Raw genomic sequence first — 22,643 nt, 5'->3', positions numbered from 1 at the left:
TTCTCTACTCTTAACCTCTCAAATCTCTTAAAAGAATTTATTTTAAGCTATGTATCTGTACGTGTGAGACTGTATGCTTGTGAGGACAGGTGCCTGGGGAAGCCAGAGGCTGTGAATTCCCCGGATCTGGAATTACAGGCAGTTGTAAGCCAGCTAATGTTGGTGCTGGGACTCAGTCCTTAACCAGAGCAGTCAGTGCTCTTAGCCACTGAGCTGCCTCTTCAGCCTCTGGAATTTTACTTTATGTCCTTCGTGAAAATTTGTGACTCACTTCACAACTTCCATAATGACTGTCTCCAAGTATTTCAAATTGTGTTTCTATACATAATATTTCTCTTATTTCCAATATTAGCTGGTAAAGGTCAATACAGAATAGAAAAGATGTACTGTTTTACACTAGATTTTAAAAAATCAAGTTATGTAACCAAATTCCATTATTAGTTCTCACTGCCTGATTGGTTTTCTGGAACACAATCATATCTTCAACAAAATAAGAAAATGTCTTCCTTGGGTATTTTAATGTTTCTACCAAATTTTTTAGGTCTTGTGTAGTAGTCTTTATATGTTTTTAGGAGAAGCCAGCCTGTTTATGTGGTTATGATAGATACAGTTCAGTTTTTTAAATTTATTTGTCTTAGTCATGATCTCTATTGATGTGAAGAGACACCATGGCACCAGCAACTCTTATAAAGGAAAACATTTAATTAGGGCTGGCTTACTGTTTCAGAGGTTTAGTCCATTATTGTCATGGCAGGAAGCAAGGCAGCATGCAGGCGGACCTGGCGATCTGAAAGTTCTTATGTCTTGACTCACAGGCAATAGGAAGTGGTCATTCTTCTCTGGGCATAGCTTGAGCATATATGAAACCTCAGAGCCCACCTCCACTCTAACACACTTCCTCCAACATGGCCATACTCATTCCAACAAAACCGCACCTCCTAATGGTGCCATTCCCTCTGGGTGCCCATCTTCTTTCAAACCACCACATTTCACTCCTGCCCCTCAAAGGCTTGTAGCCATATCATAATTAAAAATGCATTCAGTCCAATTTTAAAAGTCCCCACAACCTATCACAGTCTCAGCAATGTTTAAAAGTCCAAAGTTCAAAATCTCTAATGAGATTCATATACTTCCAACATATAATGGCACAGGATATACATTACCACTCCAAAACATAGGGAAGGGAGCATAGTGAGGAAATACTGGAACAAAGCAAGACCAAAAACCAGCTGTGCAAACTCCAAATTCTGCATCTCTATGTCTCATGTCAAAGCGCTCTTTAGATCTCCCACCTTTTTTCAGCTTTGTTGACTACAGCATACTTCTTTCTTTGGGGCTGGTTCCATTCCCTGTTAGCAGCTCTCTTTGCAGGTATCCCATGCCTCGGGCTTCTCCTACATCTTTTGGTCTCCAAGGCAACACAGGCCTCAACTTCGCAGCTTCATGCAATGGCCTCTCTGGATTTTCATTAAGGGACAACCTAGACACAGGTCTAATCTCAGTGACTTTCCTTAGTTGCTGAGGCAAATTCTATAGCCCTTTCCTTCTATCCTTAAAGTCAGACCGTGTGGCCAAAGCTGCCAAGTTCTGCTGCTTGCTGGGGCTAGAACATGGCCCCCTTGTTTAATTACATCTTCACCAGATTTCTTTTTTTCATGTTTCTTTCACTGCCTGAGCTTGGCTGTCCTTGTCCTGGAACTTGCTCTGTAGACCAGGCTGGCCTCAAACTCAGAGATCTGCCCACCTCTGCCTTCTGAGTGCTAGGATTAAAGGCGTGCACCACTACACCCAGCTCTAAGCTTTTCTTTAATCCCTTTTCACAAGTTGGGTGGGATCCTGCCCTAAGGACACCACTACCTTTATTCCATTTTTTAATCTGTTTATCTCCTTGAACACAAGATTTAGCTCTATTCCACTTCCTGGTGCCCCTTTTCTCAATTTGTACATTTTATGTTTTTATTTGCTCAGCTTGCTCCTTTTCATTATAAATCTTCATCAGAGTTAACACTAGTAACCACGCAACAGAGACTATACTAGGATGTTTTGAGATTCTGCCAGCAGAATTAACCCAAAACTCTTCACGTTAGCCTCAGGTACCAGGCAAAAAGCAACCACATTCTTCACCAAAATATCCACAAGTCCAGTCTCTAGGCCACATACTAACATCTGTCTCCTTTGACACCTCTTGATCCAGGTATCCACAGTTCAAATCATACTCAGCGCCACTCTCTTCCATGCTCTTGCTAGTATGGCCAATAAAGTAGCACTTAAAGCATTCAACTGCTTTTCTAATCCACAGTCCCAAATTCCATATTCCTTCAAACAAACAAAAGCATAGTCAGGCCTATCACAGCAATACTCCCGTCCTTGGTACCAACTTCTGTCTTAGTTAGGGTTTCTTTTGCTGTGAAGAGACACCATGACTCTTATAAAGGAAAACATTTAATTGGGGTGACTGCTTTACAGTTCAGAGGTTTAGTCCATTATCATCACGGCAGGCAGCATGGCAGCATGCAGGCAGACATGGTGTTAGAGAAGGATCTGAGAGTTCTTACATTTTGACTCACAAGCAACAGGAAGTGTTCATTTTTTACTAGGCATGGCTTAAGCACACATGAGACCACAAAGCCCACCTCTACAATTACACACTTCCTCCAACAAGGCCACGCCTAGTCCAACAAAGCCATGCCTCCTAACAGTGCCACTTTCTTTGGGAGCCATTTTGTTTCAAACCTCATTACTTTACGCTTTTTGTTGGTGATGTGTTCAGGATACTGTCTTTCCCCACCTCTTTCTCCCCATCCCCCACTTTATTTTGGAGCTTATCAGAGCTTGCCTAATTGGTTATGGGTTACCTTTCCTTTTCCAAATGTCACAGCTCTTAAGTGAGCTTAGGGAGTCAGGATTCCCTGGACATTGACTGGCTGGCATTGCATTTTCCAGGTAGGCCAGGTATCAGGGTTCCTCAGCCTGGAGCCAGCAACAGGGTTACAGCAACCTGGGCTGAAGTCTGAGACTTCTCTCTAGAACACTTCTGTTGACCAGAGTCTAAAGTTTCTCTTCTGGGGTTTCTTATAAATTTTCTCAGGGTTCATCTCAGATCTCCATCCCCTCTTGCCATCTCCCTCCTCCCACCACCCTCCCCCTTGCTCTGGAGTTGCCACTCTGCTGGCCCCACACTACTAAAAATAAGAAAACTTCACCCAAGGGAGACTTGATATTGTGGAGTTTGTGAACCTTGGGAAAAGACCATAGACTTAATCCAATCATAATTAAAAGATTTATTGATTATCTGCTTTCAGGATGGACAGTCTCTGAGCCAAATTTGAAACTGCTATGAAGGAGGGGTATAAGGAAAAGTGTCTAAAGGGGATTACTACCACAGGACCTTCAATATCTATGCAAGCAAGCAAAAATTAGTTAAGTGGTTAAGGCAACTCAGAGCAGTCTTTGGGTTTCTGCAAAAGAGAGTTACAGAAACAAACAAAAGCAGTCAGTCATATCCTAGGTTAGTCACCAGCAATACATTTTTGGGTGGGGGTCACTGAGGCAGCATTGTTGAGAAGATATCTTCTGGGAACTGGAGTCAGTCAGAGACAAACTACTAGTGGGTACCAAGATGGATGCCTAGCATAAAATCCATAGAAACTAGTGGTTTCTTTAGCCATCACAGTATCAATATCAGACCTAATGGCCTAAGTTCATGAGAGGAAACATAGGAAGGTTTCTTCGAAGTGGACTCACTGAGAGAGCTCAAGCGCCCTCTTATTTGGTCCAAGAAGGGACATTTGGGACAATCACACCTTTGCCCCTTAGCATCAGACACAGCAGTTGATTTGCTGCACCACTGTGGGAATTGCTCCCTCTCTGGCATAGAAATCACTGAGGCTTGAGAGAGCAAATTATCTACAACAAACTGTTTTAAACAGTCCTGGTTGAATCTGCACCTAAACTATGGCCATCACCTGAGATCATGGTGTAGTTTCTCAGAGTGTGTGGAATGTTCAGCTGCTGGCACTGGCACAAGGGTGTGTGGGGTTATCTGTTTAAACTCTGGTCTTTTTGATCCAGGCAGCCAGGACAGTAAGTGCTAAGCAGTCAAACTTCCCTGCTCCCAATATCTTTACTTAAAGGAACACAAAGATGAGAAGCGCTCACAATACACACCTAAATTGACATCATCAACACCAACACTGACTTTAAGTGTCTTCACCATGCTTAACACTTGCCCATTGCCCTAAGGGTAGGCAGAGCACACTTTCATCTGTCTTATTCTCACCTCACAGGCTAGAAGGGAAGAAGGAGGTCTTTATACGGCTTTGTTTATAAGGGCATTTATCCCATTTGTGAGGGCTCTCCATCAGAACCTAGTCACTTCCTGAAGGCTCTGCCTCCAGATAGGTTGGGAGTAAGGCATTCTTTGTACGTCTGTAGAGGCATTCTTACTGTTGCCAGGAGCCCTCCTCCCAGCCCACCTCCATTTCCTGGTACAGACACAGGGTTCTAACTGGCTCTTTCATTATGGTCTCTCCAGATTTATTCTTGCTTCAGCCTGCATGCAGGAGCCCCTCCTTCACTATCCCCATTCCCTGGGCACTCCACATCTCAGTGCAGACCCAGGGTATCCCCAACTCTGTCCTCCTGCCCCTCTGAACCATTTCTCCTGGCCCATCTTTATTCCTTTGTGTCACACGTTGACACGCAAAGACAGGCTCTACCAAGGACCCCACCCACCACACTTGCTGAAGATCCAGAGTGGGAAACAGGAACCAAACAACAGAATACCTACCCAACAAAACATGACCAAATATTTACATCAAGAAACACTTCATAGAATAGCACTCGGCATGGAAATAGTAATCTCCTCCCATTCATCAGTATAAGCAGAATGGAAGTAAGCAGTAAAATCAAAGGATGACACTGTGTCTAAATAGAGAAAAAACAAAAAGCAAACAAACAAAAAAAGGAAACACTTCAACAGTCATAACTTCAGATGTCTAGATCCCAGTGCAGAAACACAAGCATAAACATCTAAGACAATGTGTCTCCTCCAAAGCCAGCAACCCTGTTGCAGCATTCCCTGAGAGAATCAATTTCGATGAAGCACAAAACATGGACTTCAGAATAGCAATTATGACTATGTTAAAGAAACTTAAAAAAAACATATGAAAGTCTCTTAATAAAGACTGTGAAAAACGGAAAGAATAAGTTGAATGAAATAATGAAAACAATTCAAGACATTAAAGTAGCATTTGACAAAGAAATAGAATCACTAAAGAAAACCCAAATTGAAATAAAACTAGAAATGAAAAACTTGGATGTCAAACAAAAACCTTAGTGGTAAGCTTCACCAACACCAACAGACTACAAGACGTGAAAGAAAAAATTGCACATGCTGAAGACAAGGTAGAATAAATGAGTAACTCAAAGAGAATGTTAACTCTTTTTTTTAAAAAAAAATCCAGGCATAAAATATCCTGGAATCCTGGGAGACTATGAAAACACCAAATCTATGAGTAATTGATACAAAGGAAGAAGAAACCCAGGTCAGAGGCACAGAAAATATTTTTAAACAAATCATAGAAGAAAATTCCTGCAATCAAAAAAGAAAAAGGAGGAGGAGGAAGAAGAAATACCTACCAAAGTACAAGAAGCATACAGAACACCAGATAGACAGGATCAGAAGATAAATTCCCCATGACACACAATAATCAAATCATTCACTGTACAGAACAGAACAATAACCCAAAAAGGATACTATAAGCTGTAAGGAATAAACAAACCAAAACAAGAAGTCACATATAAAGGCAGGCCCATTAGAATAACACCCTTATGGTTTTCAGAGTTTCCATTGAAAAGTCAGGTGTTATTCTAACAGATTGGGTTAGGAAAGAGGATTCATCTTTCTGCTGCATCCAAAAAGCACACCTCACCTTGAAGAATAGGTGTCACCTCAGGGCAGAAGGGTGGAAACAGATATTTCAAGCAAATGAACCAAAGAAGCAAGCAGGTATAGCTATTTTAATACCTGACAAAGTAGACACAAGACAAACTAACCAGAAGATGCAGGGAAGGACACTACATAGTCATTATAGGAAAAAAAAATCCACCAAAAGGAACAAAGAAACAGTAATACACACTGGAGAAAAGACAGCATCTTCAACAAATGATGCTTGTAACTGGATGACTGCGTATAAAAGAATGTAAATAGATGCATATTTATCTTCTTGTACAAAACTCAATTCCCAATGCATCAGAGGCCACAACATAGGAACCCATAACCTGTGTTGGATCGTTTTGTGTCAACTTGGCATAAGCTAGCATTATCTGATAGAAGGGAGCCACAATTGATAAAATGCCTCAGAAGATCCATCTCTACGGCATTTTCTCCTTATTGATTGATGAGGGAGGGCCCAAGCCTCCGTGGGTGGTGTCATACTGGATTGGTGGTTCTAGGTTCTATAAGAAAGCAGGCTGAGAAAGCCATGGAGAGCAGGCCAGAAAGCAGTATCCCTCCAGAACCTGGCCCTGTAAGAGAGCACTTGCCCTGACTTTGATGGTGAATAGTGAGATGGAAGTGTAAACCAAACAAATCCTTTCCTCCCCACCTTGCCTTTTGGTCATGGTGTTCAATCAAAGCAACAGAAACTCTAACTAGGACCTAACCTGAACCTGACAGAGGAGAAAGTGGGGAATAGCACTGGAAAGGGATTTCTGGATAACACACTGATGGCACAGGCACTAAGACCAAAAATTAATAAATTAGAACCTTATGAAATCCAGTTACTTCTTTATGAAAACCAACACCATCATCCTGACAAAGCAGCAGCCTATAGAATAGGAAAATGTCTTTGCCAATTATATATCTTATAGAGAGTTAATGTCTAGAATGCACGAAGAATTAAAATGAACAAACAAACAAACAAACAAACAAATAAAAAATCCTGAATATCAAGATAACAAACCAATTACAAAATGTGGTCCAGGACTGAACGGAAACTTTCCCAAAAGGTGAAACACAAATGATTGAGAAACTCTTAAATGTTCACATCCTTAGCCACCAGGGAAATGAAAATTAAAACTACTTTGAGATTCCATCTGGCACCAGTCAAAAAGGCCAAGATCAATAACACAAATGACAGTACCTGCTGGTGGGGAAAGTGAAACAGTATTCATAACTGGTAGGAGTGCAAACTGGTATACCCACCATGGAAACCAATGTGGCTTTTCCTCAGGAAGCTGGGAACCAGTGCACCTAAAGCTCAAGATCCACATAGACCACTCTGGAGCATATGCCCAGAGGACTCTACATGCTAATGCTGATAGCTGCTTATCCATGTCCATTGCTGTTGTATTCATAGTAGCCACGAACTGGAAAAAGCCTAGCATTCATCAACTGATGAATATACATAATGAAACTGTGGCACATTTACAATGATGGATTATTACTGGGCTGTTAAGAAAACTGAAATGGGGCTGGAGAGATGGCTCAGAGGTTAAAAGCACTGGCTGCTCTTTTAGAAGTCTTGAGTTCAATTCCCAGCAACCACATGGTGGTTCACAACCATCTGTAATGAGATCTGGTGCCCTCTGCTGGCATGCAGGCATACATGGAGACAGAATGTTGTACACATAATAAATAAATAAAATCTTTAAAAAAAACTGAAATAATGAAATTTGCAGGTAAATGGATAGAGATAGAAAAAAAATCATCCTGAATGGGTAACCCAGAGCCAAAAAGACAAATATTGTATACATGTTTTTTCTCATATGTGGATGTTAGCTCTTAAGCTTTCAATAAGCATGCTAAAATTCAAATAATCACAAATGTTAGGTACCTAATAAGGGAATAGTTGGGAGGAGATTATCTCCCATGAAAGGGAAGATAGAAGATAATGCCATGGAAAGGTAATGGAAAAACTAGGAGGATTAAATAGGAATGTGGATGGAAGAAAAGGGTAATGGAGGAAATACAGGGAGGAACAAGCAACACTAAAGGTCATTTGAAAAACTATATGGAAACTTGTTACTGTAGAAACTTCATAAAATATATACATATATAGAAGGAATCTGTATATATAGGGACTCATCAAATAATGGGGGAGACAATGCCCCCTAGACATCCTATTCCCCCAGTTAAAATGTCCAATGCCAGGAATGGGTGACATCTTGTTGAGCCATTGGCCAAAGGGTCACATGGAACCTTCCCAAATATTATAGGTTATGGCCATGGTTATTGGTTACTTTCCATAACCTTATGGTAAGGGCCTATTGCTGAAGACAATGCTTATTTATTTCATGGATCATGGAGAAGTCAAGCTAGTGTCTATCTAGAAGCTTCATCCCTACTAACTAGGATTTATGGTGCTAGAAGGTACTCTTCATGTTACCAGAGGATAAAAGTAATCATCAACCCCCTACAAACACTGTGGCCTATCTGCAAGATATACTGGCATAATAGTGGCACAAATGTTATGGGAGTAAGCAGTCATTTTCTGCTTGGATTTAAGGTCTACTCTATGAAATGAAACCCATACCTGATGCTGCCAAACTGAACAAGAACCTAAGACTAGATAGGCTATGGACTTAGGTAAAACCAAATACCACTATTCTGCTAAAGGGGCATAGCAATAAAATGACTTGTGATGACATTCTGGATAGACGTAGATCAGTGCTTTGCTCAACCATCAACAGAGAAACTTCTTGCAGTCGATTGGATCTGAAACAGAGATCCAAAACTGTACAGTGTACATAGGGTGAGAAACTTTGAAGCACTAAGTCCTTAGTGGAATGTCTTCATGAAACCCTACCCCTCAAAGCTCAGGGATCTATGCAGAAGAAGAGGTAGAAAGATTGTAAGACCCAGAGATGCTGGATGACTCCAAGGACATTGTGTCTTCCAGACACAGCAGGACTGATGTGATGAACTCACAGAAATGGGCTATCTGCCCAGGTTCAAGCTAGACAGGGTCCTAGCACCGAGAGGGATGTACATGTAGGTTCTCATTTCTAACCAATAATTATTTGCAACTGATACATTCTGTCCATGGAAAACTCAAGTTTTTTGCCAATGGAATCTCACTGAATATAGTAGCCACACCCCAGGGCAGGCTCCATGCCTGTGATTAGTTAGCCATCACCAAATGAACTCCACGTTTGTTGTTATTGTTTGTTTAGTGTTTTGTTTGTGTGGATGGGGCTTTTGTTTTGTTTGGGCACTTTTGTGTTTTATCTTTGTAGTTTTTGGTGTGTGTGTATGTGCGTGTGTGTGTGTGTGTGTGTGTGTGTGTGTGTGTGTGTGTGTGTGTGTGTGTGTGTGTGTGTGTGTGTGTGTGTGTGTGTGTGTGTGTGTGTTGTGTATATTTTAAATAGAAATAGATAAAGATGGGAGGGCAGGGAGGTGGGAGAATCTGGGAAGAGTTGGGGTAGGGGAAGGAATATGATCAAACCATACTGTATGAAAAATTTCAATAAACAAAACATATAGGAGTGTAAATGTTCAGATCATAGCAATTCTCTGCTCTGGACCCCTGGGTTTGCATTGCCTGCAGAGGAACATGATTGTGTCCATCTGTCTTTCAGGACAAAATCAGAGCTTGAGGTTTGTCTCCCATTCAGCTGGCCACAAGAAGAATAGTAGTCAAGCTGTATTTGAAGAGCTGCCCTGTTGTTTGTTACTCTGATCATATTTTACTTTGTCAGCAAGAGTTACCATTAGAGAACCCAATGTGGGACAAAGGGTGTGTGAGACTAGATTGCCCAGGAGAGTTTGGAAGCTCCCACCTGCTCAAATATCCAGAGGCTTGTTTCCCTGTAGAGCGTTTTGACGATGACTTGGTGTTTGTATGTCTCTCATTTACAGAAACTTTTCTGTCTACTTTCAGCACTCCTTAGGAAAGAGATAAATGACTGCAGGAAATGCCACTGAGGCAATGAGAAAAAAAAAATCCATTACGTTCATTCCCTTTGCATAAAGGGAAAGGATTGTTAGAAACAATTGACGCAGTGCACAGTGAGGGGACCAAGTTGCCGAGGAGCCAAAGCATAGCATAACAGTATATTTTGAGGTTACATATTTCACTGTTTTTATTAGGCATGAGTGAAAAACATTTATTGATGTTTAGTTTGTCTTTGAACATAATTTTTTTCTGCAGGGCACCACACTGTGCTTACGTGGTATAACACTTTTTAGTTTTCCTGCATATGTGACTATTTCTTTTTCCACGGTGATGATGTTTGCAAAGATCCCACGTGTATGCATCAGCTGTCCTGTCCACACAAATGTGCTTCTTTCCATAATGATATATTGGCTCAGTTGTTTCATAAGGAAATTCTCTTGATCCTAAGAAAATATTAAAATAGGTATTTTATTGCCACCAGTTGTGGTGCTAGGTTTCAAGAACACCAGTGCAGGAAGGTGTGTGACTATTACAAATTGCATTCTTAGCTTGTAAAATGTGGTTTCTCTTCTGTACAGGTCACTCGAGAAACTGACTGTTGACGGGAATTACATGACTTCTTTTCCACCTGGGATTTTAAAGCTTAATTTGATCAAACTCCAATTTAATAATACGTTCACTATTTCTCATTTTTGGAAAGAGTATTCCTTGAATAAGCCCCTATCACTAACTCATATCTGTTCTTTGTTCATTGTCAAAAATAATCTACATAAAGTTTATAAATCCATCCCGAAGAAAATTCGAAGGTGTCTAAGAAGGTGAGTAATTTCAAACATACTTTTTATCAAAGCACACTTCTAAGAATTGCACTATAATACACACACACACACACACACACACACACACACACACACACACGCACGCACGCACGCACGCCGCACGCACGCACGCACGCACGCACGCACGTGCACACATAAAGTTCTTCCTTTACCTATTCTTGCTTTGCAGGTACTCTAAATCAGTCCCATTTTATAACGTTCTCCAGTTATTTCTAAAGTTCAGTGATGGTGGACAGTATCTATGCATCCATTAGTTAAACCTCTTCTATGAATTACTAAATACACAGAAGTGATTCTTTTCCAAAATTGTTTCGTCTCAAGGGGTATGCTTTGCTCCATTCTGCCCTGGGAAATACCAGGAGTAGATTAGGAATATATATATTTTTTTGCATCCAGAATCAATAAGCAATTAGCACTTTGTTACCTAATCCCAAGACTAGGGTCTTTAGGGTCCCACTCAGATGTTATATAACTATTTTGCCTCTGTAAGTAAAGGAACTCACCATCATTATTGCCGGGAGTAGAGTTTGTACAAATATTTATAGTATGCATAAGTAAAATGGTTTCCCAGGAATATATAAAAGTCTAATACAGACTCAATAAAGAGATACATAGCATAGCTTTGATCTTGATTGTCCCTTAGAGAACCATGTGACAAAGTCCTTATCCCCAAGGTGCTACTACTGGGAGATTAACAACCTTTAAGAGGTGGGGCCTAGTGAAAGATTCACAGGTCCTGGGAGACCATGCCCTTTAAGACCATGCTTCTTGGCCATCAGTGAGTGGTTGCCCTGCTACTGACCCCCACTGTGATATAACAATATGGCTCAGTGATAGTGTGCTTGCATAGTATTCAGAAAGGCTTACATTTAAGAAGAGGAGGATCCCAGCTTCACTTTTAAATTGTAATGCACTGTACACATATTCTTTTGTGTTAGAAAGCAGGTTCCATGCACACATATTTAACCTGTTGTGCTATTGTATTAGGATTTAAATTTTTGACTTAACAGTAGGTGCCTTATCTTGATGCAAGCTCAATAAAAACCAAGCGTTAATTTTTACATTAGTAGAAACCCAAAATATCCACTTGATGTTTCTTCTTTTCAGCACATCCCGGTGTGACTGGTGCCATGGTCCCAAGTTTGGTGAAGGTTATCACATCATCCGATCCTGTAATATGTTTGGAGCATCACGGGTTCCTATTATGTTCCATGTCTGCTCTCCTCCCTGCTTTGTGGAGATCAGGAAAAGCAGTTTTGTTTTAGAAGGTTTTCCCTCTAGAAAAATCCCTCTAAATAATGACTGGGTAAGAGAAACAAGAGTGAGCGATATATCCTTTTATTTGTAAAATCTGCAAACATTTATGTAGCAGTGCCTCATCTCTTGGAGCACAGGTTCTTTCCATGTGGAGACCTACAGGTCTTCTTCCCTGAGTTCTCTCTGTGATTCCCCCTCCTCATGAACATCTGATTGTTAGGAATCATTGCAGAACTGTGACTCGGGAACTAGAAAGGACCTTTGGAGTTCGTTGAGGATCTTGAGAATTACCTGGAGAACATGTTTACAGTAAGGAAAAAAAATGTTCAAAACATTTGCAGAAAGGGCTACATCTTACATCTTGTCTATCAATGACAGGCTAGCAGCTTGAAGCCATCACAGAGAACTCTGTCTGTTGCGTGAGGCCACAAAGTTATCCAATGTTAGTTTGTGCGTATCTGTGAAAACCTATCCAGTATACAAACCATCTCAATTGGTTTTCTTTTGAGAATAAAAGATTCAATTCCAAATCGATTTTTTTTTTAATTGGTTTCCCTGCCTCTTAGAAAACTAGTACAATCTTCAGTGGTTACCTTGGCTTTTAGCCCACAAAGCTAAGACTAACGCCATGGGCCAGCACTGAATTTACTATAGCCTTGGATGATAGCCAAACAAGAAAGCAGAACTCACACAATGGCACTGCAGAGTAGTGTCCATCTAAAGTGGAACTTTACTTTGGAAGACAGAAAGATGGCTCAGCAGTGAAAAGCACTTGTTGCTCTTGCAGGGGACCCACATTTGGTTCCCAGTACCCACATGGCGGCTCAGAAACACTCATAACTCTAGTTTTTGAGGATCTGATGCCTTCTTGTGACCTCTGAGGGCACCAGGCATGCATGTGGTGTACATAGATACATGCAGGCAAAACACTCATACACATAAAATTAATTTAAAAAAATGTATAAGATTTTATTTTGTTCAAAAGAAGGTGTCATGGTTTGACTAAGAATAGCCCTATAGGCTCATATGTTTGGATACTTGGTCCCCTGCTGGTGAACTGCTTGGGAAGGATTAGGAGGTGTGGCCTTGTTTGAGGAGGCATGTCACTGGAGGCTGGCTTTGAGGTTTCAAAAGCTATGTGCCAGGCTTATTAAGCTCTCTACTTCCTGTTTTCTGTTGGAGATGGGAACTCTCAGCTGTCCTGCAGCCATGCCTTCATTCCAATTATGACTCTAACCCTTTGGAACCGTAAGCCCCCCAAAACACTTTTTTTTATAAGTTGCCTTGGCTATGCTGTTTCATCACAGCAATAGAAAAGTAACTAAAACAGCCATCTTCCTCACTCTCTTCATCCAGCTTCTGAGAACCATTCCTCCATCCTTTGGTTTCTCCACAGCCCAGCAGAGCTGGTTTTTGTCCAGGGGTTTCCCTGAGCAAAAGGTGAACACACATTTTGATAAAATAATTTCAAATATCACATAACTATTTCATGTATGTCATGGGTGTGTGTGTGTGTGTGTGTGTGTGTGTGTGTGTGTGTGTGTGTATGTATGTGTATGCGCGTACACATATGTGTATGCGCGTGCACGTGGACACACTGTTAATTCAGTCTGAAATAGTGATAATTAAATATAATGAAATGAACTGGTTTACATTTCAGCTTGCAGTCTTTGCTATCATATAATTAGAAATTGTCATGAGTCCATTCCGCCGACTGACCGAGGAACTAGAGCCCTCACCCAGTGGCTGAAGGAAGCAGAGACAGACATCCACAGATATACACTGAGCCGAAATCGGGAATTAAGTTGAAGGGAGGGAGGAATGAAGAACGAAGGGGTCTGTACCAGGTTGGAGAAACCCACAGGAACAGTTGGCCTGAACAAGGGAGAGCACATCGACCCCAGATGCTGTCGGGGAGACCAGTACAAGACTGATCCAGACCCCTGAACATGGATGTCAATAAGGAGGCCTCTGCACTCCAGGGAGCCTCTGGTGGTGGATTAGTATTTTTCCCTGGTGCAAGAAGGGACTTTGAGAGCCCATCCCACGTGAAGGGTTACACTCTGGCCCTGGACACATGGGGAAGGGCCCAGGACCAGCATAGGAAGACTTGGTGGACTTTGCAGAGCCCCCATTGAGGGCCCTACCCTGCCTGGGGAGTGGTGGGTGGATGGGGTGGGGGGGCTGGGGGTGGGGAGGAGGGTTGGGGGTGAGGGGAGGGAGAGGGAGAAGGGACTTGAAATAAGCTTGTTCCCTAACTAGAACTAATAAAAACAAACAAACAAACAAATAAAAAACCAAAAAAAGAAATTGTCATGAAGCATAAACTATGTCATATTTGTATGTATTGTGTTAAGAAGATTTAAATTAAAGATGGAATAACAAAGCAATATTTGTAAGAGGTATATTTTTCATTATATGTATGTGTATTGTGGGGGATCTTTGCTTATGAGTGTTGATGCTCAGTGGAGATTAGACATGTGAGGTCTCCTTGGAGCTGAAGGGACAGGCAGTTGTGAGCTGTCCAGCACGGGTGGGGGCGGCAACGTGGGTTATCTGCAAGAGTAGTACATGCTTCGAACAGCTGATCCTTCTTTCAAATAATTTTTCTGATTATGGAATTCAATAAGCACAAATGTCAGAGTTTACTGAGTAATATATACTGTAGTCTCTAGGAAAACAAACCATTTATAATAAGAGAAATAACTACCATATCACACATAGAATCAAGAAAGGGATATTGACAGCATGATAAACAATTCATTCAGTCAGCATACGATATGCCTATAAACAGAAAATAAGGTAAAAATAACATAAGGTTAAGTCTTACTGGTGTTTAATCTATTCATGATCATGGATGCCTTGAAATATGTCCTGAGGGAAGAAATATGAATTATTTGTTTTTAGAACTAAAAATTGAATCTAAGGCTTTATTTACCCATGCTAAGCAAGCTCTCTACCCCTAAGGTATGTCCCTATCCCTCTGTTTACTTGGAATTTGAGACTGGTCTTACTAAGTTGCCCACACTGGCCTTGAACTCACTCTGTTGCCCCAGCAGCCTTGAACCTGTTTATATAAATTTTAAAACAGACAGTTAAGCCTAAGAAGTAAATCTACCCTGTAATGCCAACACCCTCTGAAAGCCAAAGATAATCAACTTGTGCACGGGCTTACACACATTTATACAGTCATTACTGTGCTTGAAAATGGAATTGCTTCCATTTTCAATTGCTTCACACCACACCAAAAATTACACTCCAATTTTAGACCTAAAGTTTTAAAACTTTATAAATAAAAGAAATATGCAGGGACTTTAAGAACTTAGTCTAGTAACAGTATTTGCTGATCATGCATGAGGCATTGTGTTCAACTAAGAAAAAAAATCCATGCAGGTAAAACTACTTATCCTAAGCCAGGAATTGGTGGCGCACGCCTTTAATCCCAGCACTCAGGAGGCAGAGGCAGGCGGGTCTCTGGGAGTTGGACACCAGCCTGGTCTGCAAGAGCTAGTTCCAGGACAGCCTCCAAAGCCACAGAGAAACCCTGTCTCGAAAACAAACAAACAAAAACAAAAACAAAAACAAAAACACCTACGTATCCTACACAAAGTTACAGGGCAGGTAACACACCAGGAGTGTAACTGTTCTAGGCTGCTAATCAAGGAATCTTGATTGAAAAGGACAGAAACACATTTGAAACAACAAAGGGAAATATATTGTTTTATGCAAATATCCATAGGCCAGATAGTTCAGTAGCTCAATCTGTGTCCTTAAGGTGTCATTTGCCTCCCACCAAAATGGTCTTCTTCCACTCCTGTTTGTATGCTAAAACTTTGACTGCAGTAGGCTGTTAGGTACACAGCAATTAAGATGTCCACATGAGGTCTGTCTTTCAAAAATTCTTGGTTTATTCACACAAACACTCCTTATTCTAGCATGCTAATATCAAGGTTAAAGAGGCATCTCACCAAGTGGGGGACAGTTTGGTGGGCAGATATCTGCTGATGTGGGGTTCCACTGGTAAATCTTCTCTGGTTAGAACACTTCAGGAGTTTTGCAGGCTGGACACCTGTCAGGAGGAGGGCGCTGGCAGAGGTCCAGAAGGTCCTTGAGCACATTGGGTAGTGGTTGTCATTGACAGGCAGGCAAGTATGAGCTCAGTAACAGTGCCCTAGGTTTTGTAGGCCTCCAAAGCCAGGGCCACATACAGAGGTCAGCCTCAAAGTCCTCTTGCCAATGGGGATCAGTAAAGTTGATAGCAGAACAGCACTGCAATCCTAGGGACCACCTAGTTTTTCATTGCACTGTCAGGGCTCACAGCATAGGGCTGGTTCACTATCAGTGCTATCTTGGGGTTAGTTCATTAGCATACCAAGGCCGGTCTTCTGGGGCTTGCCTGTATCTGAGCCACCTTGCAGCTGGCCTTTTTTTCTTTCTTTCTTTTTTTTTGTTTTTTTTTTTTTTTTTTTTTTTTGTTTTTTTTTTTTTTTGTTTCTCAAGACAGGCTTTCTCTGTGGCTTTGGAGGCTGTCCTGGAACTAGCTCTTGTAGACCAGGCTGGTGTCCAACTCCCAGAGATCCGCCTGCCTCTGCCTCCCTAGTGCTGGGATTAAAGGTGTGCACTACCACCGCCTGGCCCATTTTCTGTCATTTGGAATAAAGCAGTGCCTCAGGTGGTGGTGGCACACGCCTTTAATCCCAGCACTCAGAGGCAGAGGCAGGCAGATCTCTGGGAGTTCGACACCAGCCTGGTTTACAAAGCTACACAGAGAAACCCTGTCTCCAGGGGGAAAAATGTAACCAAATGACAGAAAATTATTTTCAAGTAACACAAAATGGTCTCATTAGTGTTCCTTCTACTGATCTAGAATGATGTGGGGAGAAAGGGGGTATTTGGCTTACACTGAGGGAAATCAGGAGGTCTAGGTAAGTAGGAAGCAGGAGGCAGGCCTCCTTGCTATTGATAGCAAGTATTACCTCTAACCAAGGAACTCATAGCCAAGAAAGGACAGCAGAAATCACAGAGGAGTGTTGCTTGATGGCTCACTCACTTGGCTCCTGCTTAGTTAGCTTTCTGATACAACTCAGGACTTCCTGTCCAGGGAATGGTGCCGCCCACAGTGAATTGGGCATTGTACACCAATTAACAAGATAATCCCCCCCATACACACCCACTGGCCAATCTGATCTAAACAGTTTCTCAGTTGAGGCATTCCTCTCAGATGACTGTAGGTGTTAGTAATTTTTAAAAAGCGGCACAAGAAAGATGCCACGCTACAGAGTTCAAGTGGAGGGTTTTTTATTAGGGAAAGGGATCTTAAAAAGAGGAAAAGGGAGGGGGGAGACCAGCCCCCAGGGACAGGAGCAGAGAAGGGAGTTAGAGGGAGAGAGAAAGGAACAGGAAGAGGGAAAGAGAGGAGGATGGGGGTGGGCATGGCTCTTTTAAAAGGGAACATAGTGAATGTGCACAGGTGGTGCTCTTAGTGGCTGCAGCTGAGGGCGTATTCTGTCAGAACCCCAAGGACAGGCCAGTACAGATGCCTGAATACTAACAGTAGCCTATATCAAGGTAACAATGAAAGCTAATTAGAACATTCAGAAAGCAATAATGGCCAATGATAATTCTAAGTTCATATACTAGAATCTTAAGAACCTCAGAGATACATATTCCATTTATGCCAACTGTGATACTGTGAAACATATCTGGGGTGATCTCCACTGATTCAACTCGAGTCACCTGTTCACACATGTCTTAGTGAGGGTCACTATTGCTGTGATGAAACACCATGACCAAAAGCCACATGGGGAGGAAAGTTCACCCACATTTTCATACCAACAGTTCATCATTAAAAGCAGTAAGGGCAAGAACTCATGCAGGGCAGGAACCTAGAGGCAGGAGTTGACATAAAGGCCATGGAGAAGTGCTGCTTACTGTTTCTCATGGCTTGCTCAAACTGCTTTCTTAAAAACCACCAGTGCAGAGATGGCCCCACCCACAATGGGCTGGGCTCTCCCCCATTGATCACTAATTGAGAAAATGCCCACAGGCTTGCCTACAGCCTGACCTTATGGAGACTTTTTGTCAGTTGAAGCCCCCTCGTCTCTTATGATTCTAGCGTGTGTCAAGTTGCCTTAACACTATCCAGTACAACATACAAATAATTTTCACTTTCTGGATAGAGTGCTGTGATTGGCTACACCTGAGTCCCAAGGCCCATTTCTAGAACTGAGAAAGGCAGAATAAGCCTCTTCTAAGACACGGGAACTAGATTCTCCACAAGAAAATTGTTCCAGAATTAAAAAACGGAGGAGGGAAATTATCTGGAGGTAGCTAAAATCTAGAACTGTAGAAGGCCTTTGAACTTACTAATAACCAATAAGTTGTCACACATGACAATAAAACAAAAAGAACTAAATTCATAAATAGCTACTATAATCAAAATTAGATTTATTTTTATGATAACTCTATGAATTTTCTCCTGGAACTATTTGTACAAGTGTGCAAACACATATTTGAAGTTATTCACTACAATAATATAAGTATAAAAGTCAAACACAGTGTCAAGCTTTCATCAATGATGCAGCCAGTGAAAGGTACTAAATCCATACAGGGCAATATTGGTCGGCAATCTAAAACTTGAACTTTTTCCTGAAGCAAAGTACATGCATGTTTATATTTGATTGGGGGTTGGGTGAATATAGATGTTGTTTAGACCTGTGTTAAATAGGTAGTGCTAGCATGTGATTCCCAGCTCAGGAAATATTTAAGAGGGAAGAATGTTTGCCTCTCATTATTTTTCTTCAATAGTCAACAGTGAACATGGTTAACTAATATCTTTTAGTTATTTTCCTATATGCCAAGTTCACATAACCATGTAGACATATATATAAGAACCTAACTTATTCTAGAAAGTCCCTGGAGTTTCAGGGGATTTGAGGGTTTGGTGTTTTGGGCATTGTTATTATTATTATTATTATTATTATTATTATTATTATTATTATTATTATCATTTAGGCATTCCATTAGCATCATTTGTAATTTTGCTGAAAATGCAGATTCTCAAACCCACACTAAATCACAATCCTTGGGGGTTATCCTTAGGAATCTCCTTAACTCTTCAGTGGAGTCTACAGTTGTGAATCACTGATTAGGATATGTTGGTAAAATAAAAGATGCAGGTTTGGTGTAACATACTTTATTGTCTTCTAATTAGGCCCAGCCTGTTGCTTTTATCATTGAGATGCTTTAAAAATAATCTGTAACGAGACCAGAGAGATGGTTCCAAGGTTAAGAGCACTGGGTGCTCTTCCACAACACCCAGATTCGATTCCCAGTTACTGCTTGGCTGCCCCACAATGGTCTATAATTCCAGTTCCAGAGGATCTGATGTCCTCTTCTGGACTCTGCAGACACTGCACTCATGTGGTGAACAAACATACAGGCTAGTAAAATACCAGACATATAAAATAAAATAAACACTTTTATAACAAAAGAAAATCTTATAAAAAATAATCTGTGACATTATCCCAGGTCCAATCCTGTGTTGTCCCTGAGCTAAATACTTAGCCAAGCATGGTGGCTTTTGGGAAGCAGAGACTCTACTTCCTCTCAAGAAACATTTTTTGTTTGTTTGTTTTGTTTTGAGGGGTAGTAGCTACACTTATGTGTGGGTATAAGGATAAGATGTAGAATATAGTTAGGAATTAGTGAAGCAATAATGGTAGACTCTTTTCTAAGGCCCATGACCTCACTAGCCCTGGGGAACTAGGGTTCCAGTACCAGGCATGATTACCCTCTGTTGAGTAGGCATTAAGTCCAACTAGGCGGCTGTTGCTTGCCACCAACATGTGAGTGTCACCATTGCACTTTTATGCATCTTTCACCGTGCTGGTCATTGCTGTGGTTCATAGATGTTGCAGCTGGTCGGGACTATGTAATTGCTTCCTTTTCTTGGCAATTTACATTGTATTTTCTGGAACCATAGAAGCTAGACCACAGGAAGGAGGTTTTCAGGTCAGGTACATCTCAAATCATCCAAGTCCTGTGGCCTAACTGTGTGATGTCTTCAGCAATATGGGCCTCAACACCTGAGAGGTAACCAAGGACTACATTTGAAAGGAGGTTTCTCGGGCCTGGTACTGGGGTTTTGTTAGTCTATAGTTCTTTAGGGGGTGTTGTCAGCCCAAGAGACTTAACTTCCTTTAACACACACACACACACACACACACACACACACACACACACACACACACACACACACCACACACAGAGACAGAGACAGAGAGAGGAGTATAATTTTAAGTAAATATAAGATAATATGATTCCTTGAGACTTTATGGATCACCTTTGTCCCCTCCTTCTGTATTGGTCCCCCTCTCTCCTCCCCAGTTGGAGGCCCCTTTCCATTATTCTATTTCTCACTTCATATTGCCTGTGTCACACTATTTCCCTCCCAGATGTGCCCCCCTCGTACCTTTATACTTTGCTGGTTTCTGTGGATAATCCACGTTGTGTGCTCACCCTGAAGATCTGGAGCTAGGAACTTCAGATGAGACAGAGCATCCAGAGTTTGTACCTATAGGTTTGGGTCTCCTCACTCGATACAATCTTTCCTAGGTCCATCCATTTACCTTTAAAGTTTGTGATTTCATTTTTTCTTTACAGTTGAACAGTATTCCCTAGTATGCATGTACCACACCCTCATTATCCACTCACGTGTTGAAGAACATTTAGGTTGTTTCCATCCCCTAGCTATTGTGACTAGAGCAGCAGTTAACATGGGTGAGCAACTATCTGTGGAGTAGAGTGTCTTCAGGCATATGCCAAGGAGTGGACCAGCTCAGTCATATGGACAAGTTTTGATATTTTTTTAAAGTTTATCTATACTGGCAGACTTAAACCTTTGCCTAAATCCATACTCGTCTTTCTTTGATTTCAGGAGACATTTTTGACATTAAGATCTTCAGACATTGTGCAAAAAAAAAAATGTTTTGTTTGCCTATTAACTAGTAATTATTCTAGCATTTAAAAATCTTCCCCTTGACACTTTTTCTAATTTTTTCTATTGGCATATTTATTGATCTTAACACAGTGTGCATACATATACACACATGCGGTGGAAGAGAGGGCAGCCTTCTACCATGCACAGTAAGAACTCGTCCTTAGCTCACAGCCTAGTTTTTTATTCAATTTGATGTAAACATTTTAAATGGTAGGCTTTGGAATCTACCAAGCTGTTCTTTTATGTCTTTTATTGATTAGTTTAGCAAGTCCTTCCTCATTCCTTAAATTATCGACCTACCGTTTATTTACTCTCTACTCCAATCAATTAGTCTCTCAGAATTTTATCTTTCTAGAATGCTAAGAAGTTCTGCCTCTGGGTGTGTGCATTTGATCTTTACCCCAGGTTGAAATCCACCTCCATGAGCCACAGACGTCTTCCAAGGTCAGCCCTTCTGTTTCATTTCCTATTCTGATCACTGACTCATCCATTTAATGTCAGTACTATAACATCTCAATATACCTACCTTAGAAGTTCTAATTTAATTGCTGTTCTTACACAAAACTTTCCAGTCCCCTCCCCCTGAACTGTTGGAGATTAAGCCCTGAGCCTTGCCCATTCTAGTTCACAGCTCTACTACTAGATACACCCAGTCATGCACATGTGCCTTTTTTTCCCATAGTGCTCACTGGAATCTTTGGAATTGCTTTATCTTCTTTTCCCCCATAAATACAGCACTTTGGATTTGGGTTAGAAGTATTCTAATTTGAAAAGAAACAGCACTTACACACAATATGGTATCTCTCCATCCAGGAATACTGTGTTGGTTCATTTATGTGATGATGATGGTATTGGTTTAGTTATTAGGGGTTCACATGTGTTTGATCTGTTTTAGCTACAGTAAAAATAATATGTCTGTAGTTTAAGGTCTGAACCCTCTCTGGACATTGTAACTGGATTTCATTACATATGTACTAACCTAAAAAGTATAATTTTCAAGCTCCAAGTTTTGCTCCATCTGGCTTGGTGGTATGTTTCTAATGTCTAGCTCTGTAAATCTGGAAACTAATTCTGTTTGTGATGGTTTTTTTAAAAACATATATTTTTTCACACAACATATTCTAATAACAGTTTTCCCCCTCAACTCCTCCCAGATCCTCCCACCTCCCCACCCACCCAAATCTATTTCTTTCTTTCTCTCTCATTAGAAAAAAACATGCATATAATAATAATAATAATAATAATAATAATAATAATAATAATAATAGATAAACCAAACAAACCTGAATAGGACAAAATAAACAAACAGAAGGGGAAAAACACATACACATTCACACACACAGAAATCTCACAAAAACACAAAACCAGAAACCATAATACACAAGCAAATGACCTGTAAGGCAAAAAAACAAAAACAAAAGTCCTCCAAAGATACAATTGAGTTAATTTTGTGTTGGTCATCTACTGCTGAGTATAGGGCTTGTCCACAAATGTGGTTTGTATGCCCAGTGAGACTCCATTGAAAAAAACTAACTTTTCTTTGGCAGGAAGTTCTCATTTAGAGACATCTTCCAGGTTTGGGATGGGGGCTTGTGTCTACTTCCCCGCGCATCACTGGGACACCATCTGGCTTGGACCTGTGCAGGC

The 22,643-nt window shown here is 41.0% G+C and overlaps 1 protein-coding gene across 1 annotated transcript in view; it reads left to right on the top strand.

Annotated features, from left to right (window-relative positions):
• Lrrc63 (leucine rich repeat containing 63) overlaps positions 1-12,086 on the top strand; it is a 35,770-nt gene extending 23,684 nt beyond the window's left edge. The window contains exons 7-8 of the mRNA XM_035453113.1: positions 10,478-10,717; positions 11,846-12,086. Coding sequence (XP_035309004.1) covers positions 10,478-10,717; positions 11,846-12,086 — 481 coding nt within the window. The remainder of the gene's footprint in view (positions 1-10,477; positions 10,718-11,845) is intronic.
• The last annotated feature ends 10,557 nt before the right edge of the window (positions 12,087-22,643 follow it).

This window comes from Cricetulus griseus (assembly GCF_003668045.3).
Source record: "Cricetulus griseus strain 17A/GY chromosome 1 unlocalized genomic scaffold, alternate assembly CriGri-PICRH-1.0 chr1_1, whole genome shotgun sequence".
NCBI lineage: Eukaryota > Metazoa > Chordata > Mammalia > Rodentia > Cricetidae > Cricetulus > Cricetulus griseus.
This window is presented reverse-complemented; position numbering and strand designations above follow the sequence as displayed.